At 41.0% G+C, this 12786-nt stretch overlaps 1 protein-coding gene across 3 annotated transcripts in view; it reads left to right on the top strand.

Annotated features, from left to right (window-relative positions):
* The window catches only part of LOC135250496 (ephrin type-A receptor 3-like), an 85421-nt gene that overhangs the window by 14621 nt on the left and 58014 nt on the right, over positions 1-12786 (top strand). For all 3 annotated transcript variants that reach the window (XM_064326823.1, XM_064326822.1, XM_064326824.1), the window contains exon 3: positions 2833-3493. In XM_064326823.1, the coding sequence (XP_064182893.1) occupies positions 2833-3493 (661 nt within the window). The remainder of the gene's footprint in view (positions 1-2832; positions 3494-12786) is intronic.

Raw genomic sequence — 12786 nt, 5'->3', positions numbered from 1 at the left:
GGGGCCTCTCCGGGCTGGAGGCGGCTCTGGGGGCCTCTCCGGGCCCTCGAGGCGCTCTGGGCCTCTCCGGGCTGGGAGGCGGCTCTGGGGGCCTCTCCGGGGCTCGAGGTGGCTCTGGGGGCCTCTCCGGGGCTCGGGGGCGGCTCTGGGAGCCTCTCCGGGCTCCAGGTGGCTCTAGGGGCCTCTCCGGGCTCGGGCCTGGGAGCCTCCTCCGGCTCGAGGCGGATCTGGGAGCCTCTCCGGGGCTCGAGGCGGATCTGGGAGCCTCTCCGGGGCTCCAGGTGGTTCTGGGGCCCCTCCGGGATTTGGGGCAGAGCAGGCCGTGAAGGCCGCCCGGGACTTGGGCAGGCAGGCCGATGGCGCCCGGGACCTGGGGCAGAGCAGGCCGTGATGGCCGCTCCAGGACTTGGGGCAGAGCAGGCCGTGATGGCCGCTCCAGGACTTGGGCAGAGCAGGCCGGATGCCGCTCCAGGACTTGGGGGCAGAAGCGGGACCGTGAAGGCCCTCCGGGATTTGGGAGGCAGAGCAGGCCGTGAAGGCCCGCTCCAGGACTCGAGGCAGGCAGGTCGGAAGGCCCCTCCGCACTGGGGCAAGCAGGCCGTGAAGGTCCCTCCGGCACTCGGGGCAGAGCAGGCCGTGAAGGTCCCTCCGGCACTCGGGGCAGAGCAGGCCGTGAGGTCCTCCGGCACCCCGGGGCAGAGCAGGCCGTGAAGGTCCCTCCGGCACTGGGCAGAGCAGGCCGTGAAGGCCCTCCTGGACTGGGGTGGAGCAGGCGACGGGAACACAGACCACAGCTGAGGGAACCCGGCTGGGCAGCCGGACGGGACCCGGGACCCCCCCCGGGCCCGGGACCCCGGAAAAATGGCAAGCCGAGATCCTAAAAAGGGTCAGGATCCGCCTGCTGAGCAGCTGGAGGTCTGGCCGACCGAGGCAGCCCGACCACGGCGCCTCCGCGACCGCCGCCCGGCACTGGGAGGCTCAAGCTCCCACCACCCGATGGCATGTTAAACAAAAAAAAAAAAAATAAAAAAATAAAAAAAACTCTGCTGGGTCCCAAACTGGCTTCCTTCTGTGACGGTAGGTGCTGGGACCCAGGCGCAGAGTGAAAAAAACACAAACTCAAAAGGAGAAAATTAACAAAGACTTTACTTACAACAGGTGAACAAACAGGAACAGACAAGGCCACAATGGGCTAAAACACAAACTCAAAAAATAATCTAATGAAACAGAAAACAGGAACTCAAAAACACAGACAGGGCAGAACACGGAAGGCAGAGCACAAGGGAAGGTCAGAAACACAAGTCAGGAACAAAACAGCAGGTCAAACGGTTGTAACAAAAAAGAATTCAGGGAAAAAACACAACTCGGGACAAACACAAGTCAGAACAAACGCAGGCAGGTAAATATGGTTTGCAAACAGAGATAGGAAACAAACACAAGGAACCAGCACCCGAGTCAAGGGAACAGAGAACTTAAATAGACAGGGGTAACAAGACACAGGTGAACTCAAAAACAATCAAACCAGAAGGAGGGGATAAGACACAGTGGGAACAATGATGGATAACGGACAATTGAAACAATCATACAAATTAAAAGGGGGAGCAGGAAAAAAACAGAAGTCGCATCTTGGCGGGCCCAACAAGGGAAACACAGACAGGAACACAGGACCATGACAAAAACAATGTGGAAATCAGTCGGATTTCCACAGTCAACACACAGTTTTTGCCTCTGCTTGTGTCCCATGAGGTAATCTGCACCCTGAGGTATCGTATTGTCTTTCATGGCTGAATTGCCTTTCTTTTGCTAACACTACTGCTATGATTAATTCAAATAAACTGTCCAACCAGTAAGTGAACAAATATAACCAGATACTACACACAGCTGTGTGTGCTTTGTTGATCAATCTGCTCTAGTTCCATACAATTCATGGTTAAAATGGCAAAATGGTGAGCATCTTTATGTGAAAATGAAAATATACTTTGCTACCATTGATATTCATTTGAAATTTTAAACGAACCCCCTCTATGGCATTGAATTTTTCTTTCCAATGGAACATTGTGTGGGTTGTCATAAGTGTTGTTACAGTTACTTCAGTTCTCTGGAAAAGGGGCGAGGATTAATAAAATGGTACATTTGCATCGACACACTGTTAATGGCCAGTTCTCAGCACAATGCTGTCTTATTAACTTAAGGGCAAAGATTAAACTAAAGTGTCCAATTTTACAGTCTGTGTGCACATCTGGAAACAAACAGCTTCTCTAAGAGGGACTGTTTGACTCAGCCAATGTGTTTCTTATCAGGTCCAAAGAGACCATGTCCGTGCAGCGCACACTTGTTCTGACAATGCTCCAGAAAGCACATGGTTTTAGTTAATTTCTTTTTTTTTCCCTTTGTGTATGACAAATTTTGAAGGATCCCACAGGTTTTAACACTTTACCTGCTCACAACATGGGCTTTTCTGTATGGAACAAAATATGTATTAACTACAGTTCAAGAAACCTATTAGTCACTGTCACAATGTAACGATGAATTTGAAAAGTTGGACAGTTATATATATATATTTTTTTTTTGAAGCACTATTGCTGTTATCTCCATTTTCTTTAATTAATGTTTTCAAACACTGGTCAGCTGGTAAGGGACAACGGGCCTATATACGTAAAGCATCTCAGAATAGGAAGGACAATCTAAAATTAAGGTAAAACTGATCTTAGATCAGCGCTCCTGCTCTCTGTTTCTTTATATACATGAGCCCAGACAGAGCTGAATGTCCCTGCTCTCTATACAGTAAATCTTGTTAAATATATCTGAATATTCCCTCTCTTCTGCTCCTAGTGGGAAGAGATCAGCGGTGTGGACGAGCACTACACACCAATCCGCACCTTCCAGGTGTGCAACGTCATGGAGTACAGCCAGAACAACTGGCTGCGGACCAACTGGATCCCTCGGAACTCCGCCCAGAAGATTTACGTGGAGCTCAAGTTCACCCTGAGGGACTGTAACAGCATCCCCTTGGTCTTGGGGACCTGCAAGGAGACTTTCAACCTCTACTACATGGAGACGGAGGAGGACCAGGGTGACCAGTTCTGGGAGCACCAGTTCTCCAAGATCGACACCATCGCGGCCGACGAGAGCTTCACGCAGACGGACCTGGGCGACCGCATCCTCAAGCTGAACACCGAGGTGCGGGAGGTGGGGCCCGTCGCCCGGAAGGGCTTCTACCTGGCCTTCCAGGACGTGGGGGCCTGCGTGGCGCTGGTGTCGGTGCGAGTGTACTTTAAGAAGTGCCCGTTCACGGTCAGGAACCTGGCCACGTTCCCTGACACGGTGCCCACCGACTCCCAGGCGCTGGTGGAGGTCCGGGGGTCCTGCGTCAATAACTCCAGGGAGGCGGAGCCTCCGAGGATGTACTGCAGCACGGAGGGGGAGTGGCTTGTGCCTATTGGAAAATGCCTGTGTGACATCGGCCATGAACCACGGGGGGCCACCTGCCAAGGTAACCTCTTTCTCCCTCTCTCCGTTTCCTTCTCTCCCTTCCCGTTTGTATATACTATGTGCAAGTGCAGTTTTAAACACGTATTACAATTCAAGAATTTGTCAGTTGCTGTAAAGCCAGAATGTCTGGAAGTGCATTTAAAATGACTATAAAACTACCATTATAGCTAAGTAAAGCAATCCAGAGCCATTGAAAGGATGCAGTTTTTTCCCACAAGTTGAGAATTTATCTGTGGTGGTCAACTCCGTGTGTATTGGAAGGGGGAGATTGCACCAAAAAATGCACTTCTGAGGATTGTTTTTGCTGTTTATTAAATTGTACTGTAACTACAAACAGGTTATTAAATTTTGCTGCCCAGAGTCTTTTTTATTTTACTTTGGCTGTGTATCAAGATGAAAGTAAAATCTGTATGGCAGTTCTCACATCAAGTTGTACTGCTGACAGAGAATGAACTGAATGAAAATGCAACCCGTAGACTATCACTGTTATTATCACAGTAACCTCCTCCTCTAGCCTTCTTTTTTTAAAGAATAATTTTTCTATATCAAACAAAAGTGAAAAGTTATAATTTAGCTAAAACTGATCCAATTAATGTTCTTAACTTTGTTTAGGGCAGAAGACACTTTATTTTGAGGAAACAATGTTTAACAGCGGCTGAATTTTACAGATTTTGGAAAACTTGAAACATTTTGTTAACTGGCACAGATATGGGAACGCGACTGTCCTTAAAACCAATGTGTGGCTGCTCAGCTCCACATGCGCCGCTACGAGCTATGAGAAGGAGGGGACAAGGGAAGCTTGTGCAGCGTAATGACAGTTGGCCGTGTGTCATTTTGATATTTGAAAGAAAAAAAAATAAATACAAAAGTATAGTGTGCTGCTTATAGAGATAAGCAACGTAACACCAAAAAGTCCACCCGCTAATGGAAGTTACGTTAAACCGGATTCTCTAGAGCTGTATGGTCTATATCTGCACTGTGCCATTGTAATGTGTAAAATATGTAAAATAATGTATTGTTATACAGCATAGCAATGCTATTGCACTGCCTGTCATGTGGGAATGTGGTAGGGACGTACAGATATTGCATAGTGATAGCTGGTGTCAGCTAGGTCCAATAAAAGTTGGCGTCTGTGGACATCAATGGGGAGTGTCTGTGGTACATTGCTTTACAGACAGCCTGAAACAGTTAGGGGTTGTATTGCACTCTCCTTCATCACCTCATCAGGTCACTGGCATAATCACGTGATGCCAGATCAGAGGGAGGTACCCAGAATGGGGATTGGGTGATATAGTGATGTGTATGTGTGTGGTCAGGAGGATCCATGGGGTTCACTTGAGTGTTTATGAAGTGAGAAAGAGAGTACAGGTTTCCACTGCATGCTAAACAAGGGATAACCAAATGGTTATGGGAGCTGAGTGTGGTGTGGTGTACAGATCTGGGGCAAATGCTTGAAAAGTTTAACCCTTTAGACACCACTAAAATAGTTTTGGATTATTGACAATTTCCATCCATTTTCACCACCAAATTGTCAGCAATCTTCAAGAGTGTTTTTAAAAATATATATTTTTATAATCATGTGACCCACTTACGTCATTATATTTCATTTTGGTTTCAAAAAACATGCACATCATAAGTGCACATAACCCATAGCACTACCATGTTTGCTAAAATGAGCATTAAAACAAAAGAAAGAAAAATAAATAAAAGTAATTTTGGTGACTTTGGTATTATAATTTAGTATTTAGTATTTTCTTTTTTTATTTTAAGACAAATATATACAAAATCAGTTTTAGTTTCTTCTGGTGCACCTATAACTATTCCTCTATTTAGAGAACAGTGTTATGTGGTACATGTGGAAAAATACAAAGGCATCTCATTTTTTTCTTACTTGAAGTGATGGCTTTATTCTGGGATAAAAGAAAATGGACCAGCCCTACCATTACTGCTGTTTACATATCATCCTACAAATGTAAAATTTAGAATTTTAAATTGAATGTTTTAATTTCAAGTTAATAATAATGAAGTATGATTTATTAATATAAATTACAAAATAATATATACAGTAATATATGAAGCTGTGGAACAGGACACAGTTCAACGTAGGTAAATTAAGGAGACAATAATTTGAGCCTGAAATACATTATTTTATATCTGGTATACAAATTAATTTTGTGAAGTAGCATGCATCATTCATATGAGATTTGTGGGTTGATTGTCTTCTTTAACTGAAATGCACATTCAGATTCAACCTGAAATTCAACCTTATACTTATTAGAGATAAATCAATTAATTTTCTTCACAAACTAAGTGGGGTGACTTCATGAATGATCTATATTAACTCGAGGGACGTAGATTAAACAAAGAAAGAAATCATTTTTATTAATTTGAGTTATTTTAGGTTATTTTCAGGATACATTCTGATGAAAACTAGGGTATAATGTCCTTGGCAGTCTGTGACATAGATATGGAAAATCTACAGTTTTTACAAAGCATGTGGGTCATACTGTAGTTATTATACTTCCTTCAGAGTGACCATTTTTAGCACATCCACATTTAAATATAATTTCCATGTGTTATTATTATTATTATTATTATTATTAGTCCTAGTAGTAGTAGTAGACAGTTGAATGTCCAGTGTCAATTCAACTCTAATAGAGCACATTTGAATTAACACTCAACATGTTTCTGTTGCATGTTTAAATATATACAAAATCTTTAATATATGTTTATTTGTAATAATAATAATAATAATAATATATAAAGTAAATATTGTGTGATTGGCATCAAGTGGCAACCTGTAGTGTTTTATTGGCATGTTTATGTGATCTGACCTTCTTGTCTGTTGTTTTGACAATGACAAATGAGTTAGAAACAGTATCATACAGAATGTTGTAACGTGCCCACATCAAATTAGAAACAAAAACCTAGTGTATTTGTGCCTGAAAAGAATGAATATACTTACAATAATTATGTACATTCATTCTCAGTAACAAATAAAATTAAGTTTCAATTATTTCAACTGAAATGATCAAGTGGTTTCCACATACTGTGGTTCAAAGTAGTAAAGGAAAGATAAAAATAATAAAATATGTTTTTTTGGATTTCCATCAATGCATAATTGTCTTTAGATAGTCTGTCAAAAAATGCACAGATATGATTTTTGTTTCTTCTTCATGGGTTCATGCAGTTGTGAATCCATCATCTTCCACGAGAGTTATATTGCAAAGCCATAATCTTACCAATAGCTGCACGCAATGTTTTGGCCTGAGGGACTTTCCAAAGTCCACTGTGCTGTTTCAGAGTCTGCAATTTACAGCAGTGCTTTTTCAGTTGCTTTTCTTTTCTCAGTGTTTACTTGTTTGCCTTTGCTGTGCTGGGCAGAGTTATTGCTACTAGTATTGGTCTTTTTAGTTACACTCACAGACTCACAGTAAAAAAAAAATATTATTCTCAACAGAAATATTGACAAATGTTTCTTTTGTTTCTTTTTTATCTACAGTGTTGTCTGTTCCTGTCTTTTATGTATATATATATATATATACATATGTGTGTGCGTGTATTGCCTGAAGTACACGTTACTTAACTAGTATTGTTCGCCAAGTGTCTTTTTTATTTCACATCTGAAATACGTTTTTACTGGACTTTCCATCTCACAATTGCTGTAGATGTGATCCTTACTACAATATTGACAATGTATTTGGCCAGATATGATAATGGATGCTCAATTCAGTTCATCTTTGCATCTTTTATGGCAGATTTAAGAAGCACCCCCCTGCTGTTGCCGCTCCTACAGCAGAGATCTGGTCGGTTGCATTTTGAGAGAGAAAAGTGATGAATGGACATCTGGTAGCTTTGCTTTAAGATCAGCGCTCAACATGAGATATTTGTTTGTGTTTTTGCGTGGCTGACTGGATGTTTGGATGTTTTTGACAGCTGTGCAGTTGGCTAAGAGATGGCTAATTGATGCTCATAAGGACTTACACTGCCGGGGTGTGACAGCTGGACCTGTGCCTTCACATGCATTTACAGTTCAGAGATGACAGTGCAGGCCTGCAGTGTCAGTGGATTGATCACTCAGAAAGAAGATAGAATGAGGCTGTGAAAGAGAGGTTGTGAGGTACACCGGTCCGCTTCTCTTTGCCTCGAATGTCGGTCTCAGTAATGTGTTTAGTTTTGGGATGGCTGCATTGAGAGAGTGCCTTACTTAAATATTTCATAGGTTGTTGTCGTGGAAGAGAAATGATGCAGCATGTTCTGTTTCCTCTGGCTGTTTTGTTTGTGTGTGTGTGTGTGTGTGTGAGAGAGAGAGAGAGAGAGAGAGAGAGAGCAAACATGTATGCCTGTGTGTGTGTGTGCATATGTGTGCATGATTCTGTTGCACTGGATTTGTTTAATTTAGATTATGGGATTGGAGTCCTAGTGGACTTGCCGTGTTTACTCAATTCTAATACAGTTATGCAGGCTCACCAGGTTAATCTCAGAGACCAGCTGGTATGAATGTACAGGAGGACTATGTAGTTGCTGTACAAACAGAATACCTCACCAGGCTTTAGGGGAAACAGTGGGGGGATCTTACTCACTGCATAACAGTGTTTTCTCTTGGGTCTTAGCATTTTGGCTAATTCTGAAATGATGATCTCTCTCTTCTAGTGTGTGTGTGTGTGTGTGTGTGGGTGTTTGCGTGTGTGTGTGTGTGTGTGTGTGTGTGTGTGACCCATAAAATGATTCATCATCTTTTCTGCGTTGTTCTGAGTTCTTTCTAAAATAGGAACTCAGTATGCTTCCTTAGTTTTTTGTGGAGGGGAGTGGGATAATTATGTGTTTTGCTGGTAGACTGAAGTGGTTCCAGAAAATGAGAGGAATTGTGTATTATTCTGGAAATCCATAAATAGTGTAAACAGGATGCTATATCAAGCAATTGAATAAAATAGAGGAACAAGGTCATTTTCACATCAATAAAAATTCAAGTTTATATGCTTAGCTAACAGGAAACACGTAGGTTATAGTATTCGTAGACGCATAAATGTCACGCAAGCTGGGTGGAGGAAGGAACTGGGGTAAATTACCAACTGCAGTTTCTAATTTTTTTATTACAGAATCTGACGAAAATGATGGCCTCCGTTGTTTTAAACTACAGTTCTGCCTACATCTAAAGTTCTTTTTTTCAATTCACATTCTCTTCCCACCCTCTCTGTTATCTCAGTAGACTAAAGTGGGTCTTGTGACAGAGAACCCAGTCTCCAGTGCAAAGCCTGTGTCATTGGTTCTGTTTGTTTCATTTGGAGTAAGGTAATCATATCAATGAAATGGCATGTTGGAGAAGAAAATTACCCTCTTCAACACTGGCATTCAGTTGATGCTTTTTCAAATTCCCCATTCCCAAATTGAAATTGGAAGAACTATTTTTGCTTATTATGCTCTGTGGTCTTGGAACATGTTACTGAACAAATTGAATCTTGACTATCTAATTTCTGTCGATGAATTCAAAGCCAGGCCCTGCAATATAGAAACTGAGGGGTGGAAATGATTTTAATCCCTCTGTTTACTTGTGCCATTGATTTTACACTGTGACACTTTAATGCTCTGTTTTTATGTAGGAATGAGTGCGATTGTGGTCTCTTGAACAGGTCTCTTTTGCAAGAGATATTTTAATCTCAGTAAGACAAACTGAATAGATAGATAGATAGATAGATTGATTCAGAGGCATCAATAAAAATATAATTAGTTTAACTGTATCACTCGCACACACACACAAATGTACACAAATACACACACAAACACCTACACAAGGAAGTATCTCATCTGGTTGATTGCAGCGTGCCTTCAGTTTTTAGTCCGCAGCTGCGGATCAACACAGGTTTCCAAAGTACTGCGCTAACACAGGATTTGCTGAGTATTACGTTTAGGACGGTCTTGATTGCAGTGTGACGGCATTTCCTACTAGCTGATCCTCTGAAAGTCTCCGGCTAGCCCCGAATGTCAGTGTTTATATTTCCCCGCCATTGTGCGAGTTCAGAGAAACTAACGGGCGAATGCACCAGTTCTGCTGTAAGCACAGCGGAAGTAGAGAATAAAAATATTTTCATACTGTATTCAAAGTGGGATATTTTTTTTTTTTTAATTCCTGAAATATCTGAGACTCTAGTGATTTCAAAGCAGTGCCCATATCAACAAGACAGTGCCTTAATCCGCTTAAAAAAGCAATGCTAAACCTTCGTCTAAATTAACTGTTACAAAATGAACGTTTCCTTGTCTTACATCCTAAATGTTGTTTTCATAACTTGAAGATTTGAGTCCTAACTAATGTACTGTATCTGCTGTGATTACCAAAAAAAATTTGCCTCAGTTGACATTAATCATATGCTCTAATATGATTAGAGCATATGATTAGATAATTAGATACGTTCTATTTAGTAAAAAAAAACACCTCTATCCACACATGAAATGGTATAGTTAATACTGGTGGCTTTTGACAGATCATGATTATGAAATTGTCAGTATACGTACAGTAAGGTGCCTGGCTAATACCGCCCGCCTGCAATCCTAAAAATGCGTAAATCATTATCAATCAACAGAATAGTAGGTAAGAAATTATGCACAATAGTAAATTGAATAATTTGAATAAATCTGTAATTTCATTATCTAATTCTCTTAAATGACAGTGTTGGCCTTAAAAAATGATGCATTTTACAATGATACAAATGAGTACATTCGGGGCAGTGCAACACAAATGCGTGTATCACACAACCAGTTGTCTAAATTAATTATGGGCTGAAATCTACATTAAATATGTAGACTATTGTTTAAACATCAAGTATAGTTTTTAAAATACAAAATTAATGGAAGAACAGTTCTGAATTTAACCAAGGGCAGGTGTAGGCAATAGCACCATATAAAGAGTAACCTTTGTTTTGCAGCAAAATATATATTTTTAATGTAAATAATTTGTGTAGCCAGTTGTAGATGCATGGTGAAAGACGTGGATGAAATAGGCAGGCTATGAAGAGATTTAAAAGCTATAAAGTCTATAAAGTGAAATGTAAAGTGAACTTCAATGAATAGCCCTTAGTCTCTTGTAAAAAAAACTAGTCAGCAGCAGGTTTATTAAGTACACAATTTTTGTATCCTATAAGTGGTATTTAAAGCAAGCTGCAATCTGGATTAGCATGGGGCTACACTAACGGGTTTGAGAGCATGCTGCAATTCAGCCATCATGTTTATCTTCAGGTGGACAGGACTTATTTTTCGTCATTCATTATGAAGCAGTAGATGAACTTTCAGAGTATATGAACTTTCTGTAGTCTTTGTGGAATTCAATAATTTAATCGTAACCAACACCAACACACCAGATGAGTGTTGGCTCAGTGTCCCACACTTATGCTTGCCCTTGCGGCTAGCATTCTGGGGAGATTTACCCAGATAAGCAATGTCCATGCTGGCTAATCCTTTACTCATATGATTTCACTCATATGTAACAGCAGTGCTGACGAAAGTTTGACAGGCTATTTAACAAGCCCAATGGTTAAATACTCTCGGTGTAAAAATGGCAAGCCTATGGATTAACTCTACAATGGTAACAGTCACTGCTCCTAAATTTCTGTGATTTCCGAACATTTCTGTGATTAGTTTTCATGATAATCTTCATTGGTTTCAGAGCTATGAATGGTGTGTAATCAAGTCTGACTGTGTGCTCTTGCCTTTGTTGAAGTTACGGGATACTTATTTTCTGTGCGTTCCAGAGGCTCTAAACTTCAATCAGCTAAACAGTGCTTATTCTTCAGTTAGCTGTGGAACACATACTGATCTTTCAAATATATTTTCAAAATTTCAGACAAATTTTGCTTCTCTGATGATGGCGATGTGACTGTTTGTATCGCCAAATGTGATATGAGTAACTAGCAATTATATCACATTTGACTGAGAACTAGCAATCATTTTGGTGGTTTTAGGTGTATGCTTTGAGAGTTTTATAACCACGGTCGATTACAGTAATAGATCTGGTCAATACATATGGCAATTTTGAGTAAATGATGCAATCTTCTTCCCATGTTCAGGAGGGGACTATGCTGTGTTGCCTGGTATTGGTTTGGATCGGTGTTGTGTAAGGCAAGGCAGTCGTTATTTAAATATGTATTTCATATAATGAACAATTCTTTCAATACAGAGCTCTATGATCTTTATGTGTCAAGTGAGTAATGATTTTAGTTTAGCAGTTAAAGGTTAAGTGCTCTCCTACTTGATATAGAGGCCTTATACATTCTGTAAGCTCTTCCCTTACCTGATTTATAATGACCTTTATTCATTTTTCCATAAACAAACTTCACATTTCTTCCCCTTCATGGTTAACAAAACACTATTTGGTTCTATAGCTTGGGCAGTTGAAACATGCAGAATTTTGGCACGTCCAACTCAATAGGAATATGATGCTTGGTACATGGAAGCTAAATGGCCCTGCAGTTGTGTATAGTAGTTTTAATTCCCTGTGAGATTCTTGAATGTCTATGGATGTCTGTATCTATGATCTCTGCCCCTTTGAATCAGACGTTTGAATCCATCTGTTTTCTCCATTTTGCCTGAATCTCTGGCACTTGTGTGACAACAAAAGCTGGCAAAGCAGTTATTCAAACGTATTGCAGTTTTCGTTTAGACCAAGACGTCAATTTTGTAAGGTTCCTACACTTTTCTTTATTAGTCATCGCTTCATGGGTCGAGGTCAATTCCCATTTAGATTCATGAGAACACTGGGTATTTTTGAATTGAGGAAATTCATCAAAATTCATTTATTCAATTGGAAAATATCCATACAAATATCACAAGCATTTTCAGTTTAGGAAATGTATTGAAATTCAAATAATCAATTGGAAAATTGGCATAGAACATTAAGTTTATTTTTTTTTTCCAAATCATGAATTGATTTCCACTTAATTTCCTGGTTTGACTCAGTTGAAATGGGAAGTGGCTTCTACCCTACTTCTCATAAATCTGGACTAATCTGTCAGTCCTTCAGTTTTGTTTTGGCTGAAAGTTCAGTCCCACCCAGCCGCAAACCTGAGCCAATGAGAGAGAGGATGGCTCTGCCATCAGGCTTTCAGCTCCACAGTAATTGTCATGTATATTTCACCCGGGGGTGAGTTAGGTACCCATTGGCTCGTGACCTTGGGTTTCGAGGGTAGTTATGCGTGACATCACCGGAGACGTGTGACACCTCTGCGGGACGCAGTTGGCGCTCGCACACCCGCCGTATGCCTTTGTTCTCGAGGCAAATTCAATTTTCATGTTTGCTGAAAGGCT

Source organism: Anguilla rostrata, chromosome 3, assembly GCF_018555375.3.
Source record: "Anguilla rostrata isolate EN2019 chromosome 3, ASM1855537v3, whole genome shotgun sequence".
Classification (NCBI taxonomy): domain Eukaryota; kingdom Metazoa; phylum Chordata; class Actinopteri; order Anguilliformes; family Anguillidae; genus Anguilla; species Anguilla rostrata.
This window is presented reverse-complemented; position numbering and strand designations above follow the sequence as displayed.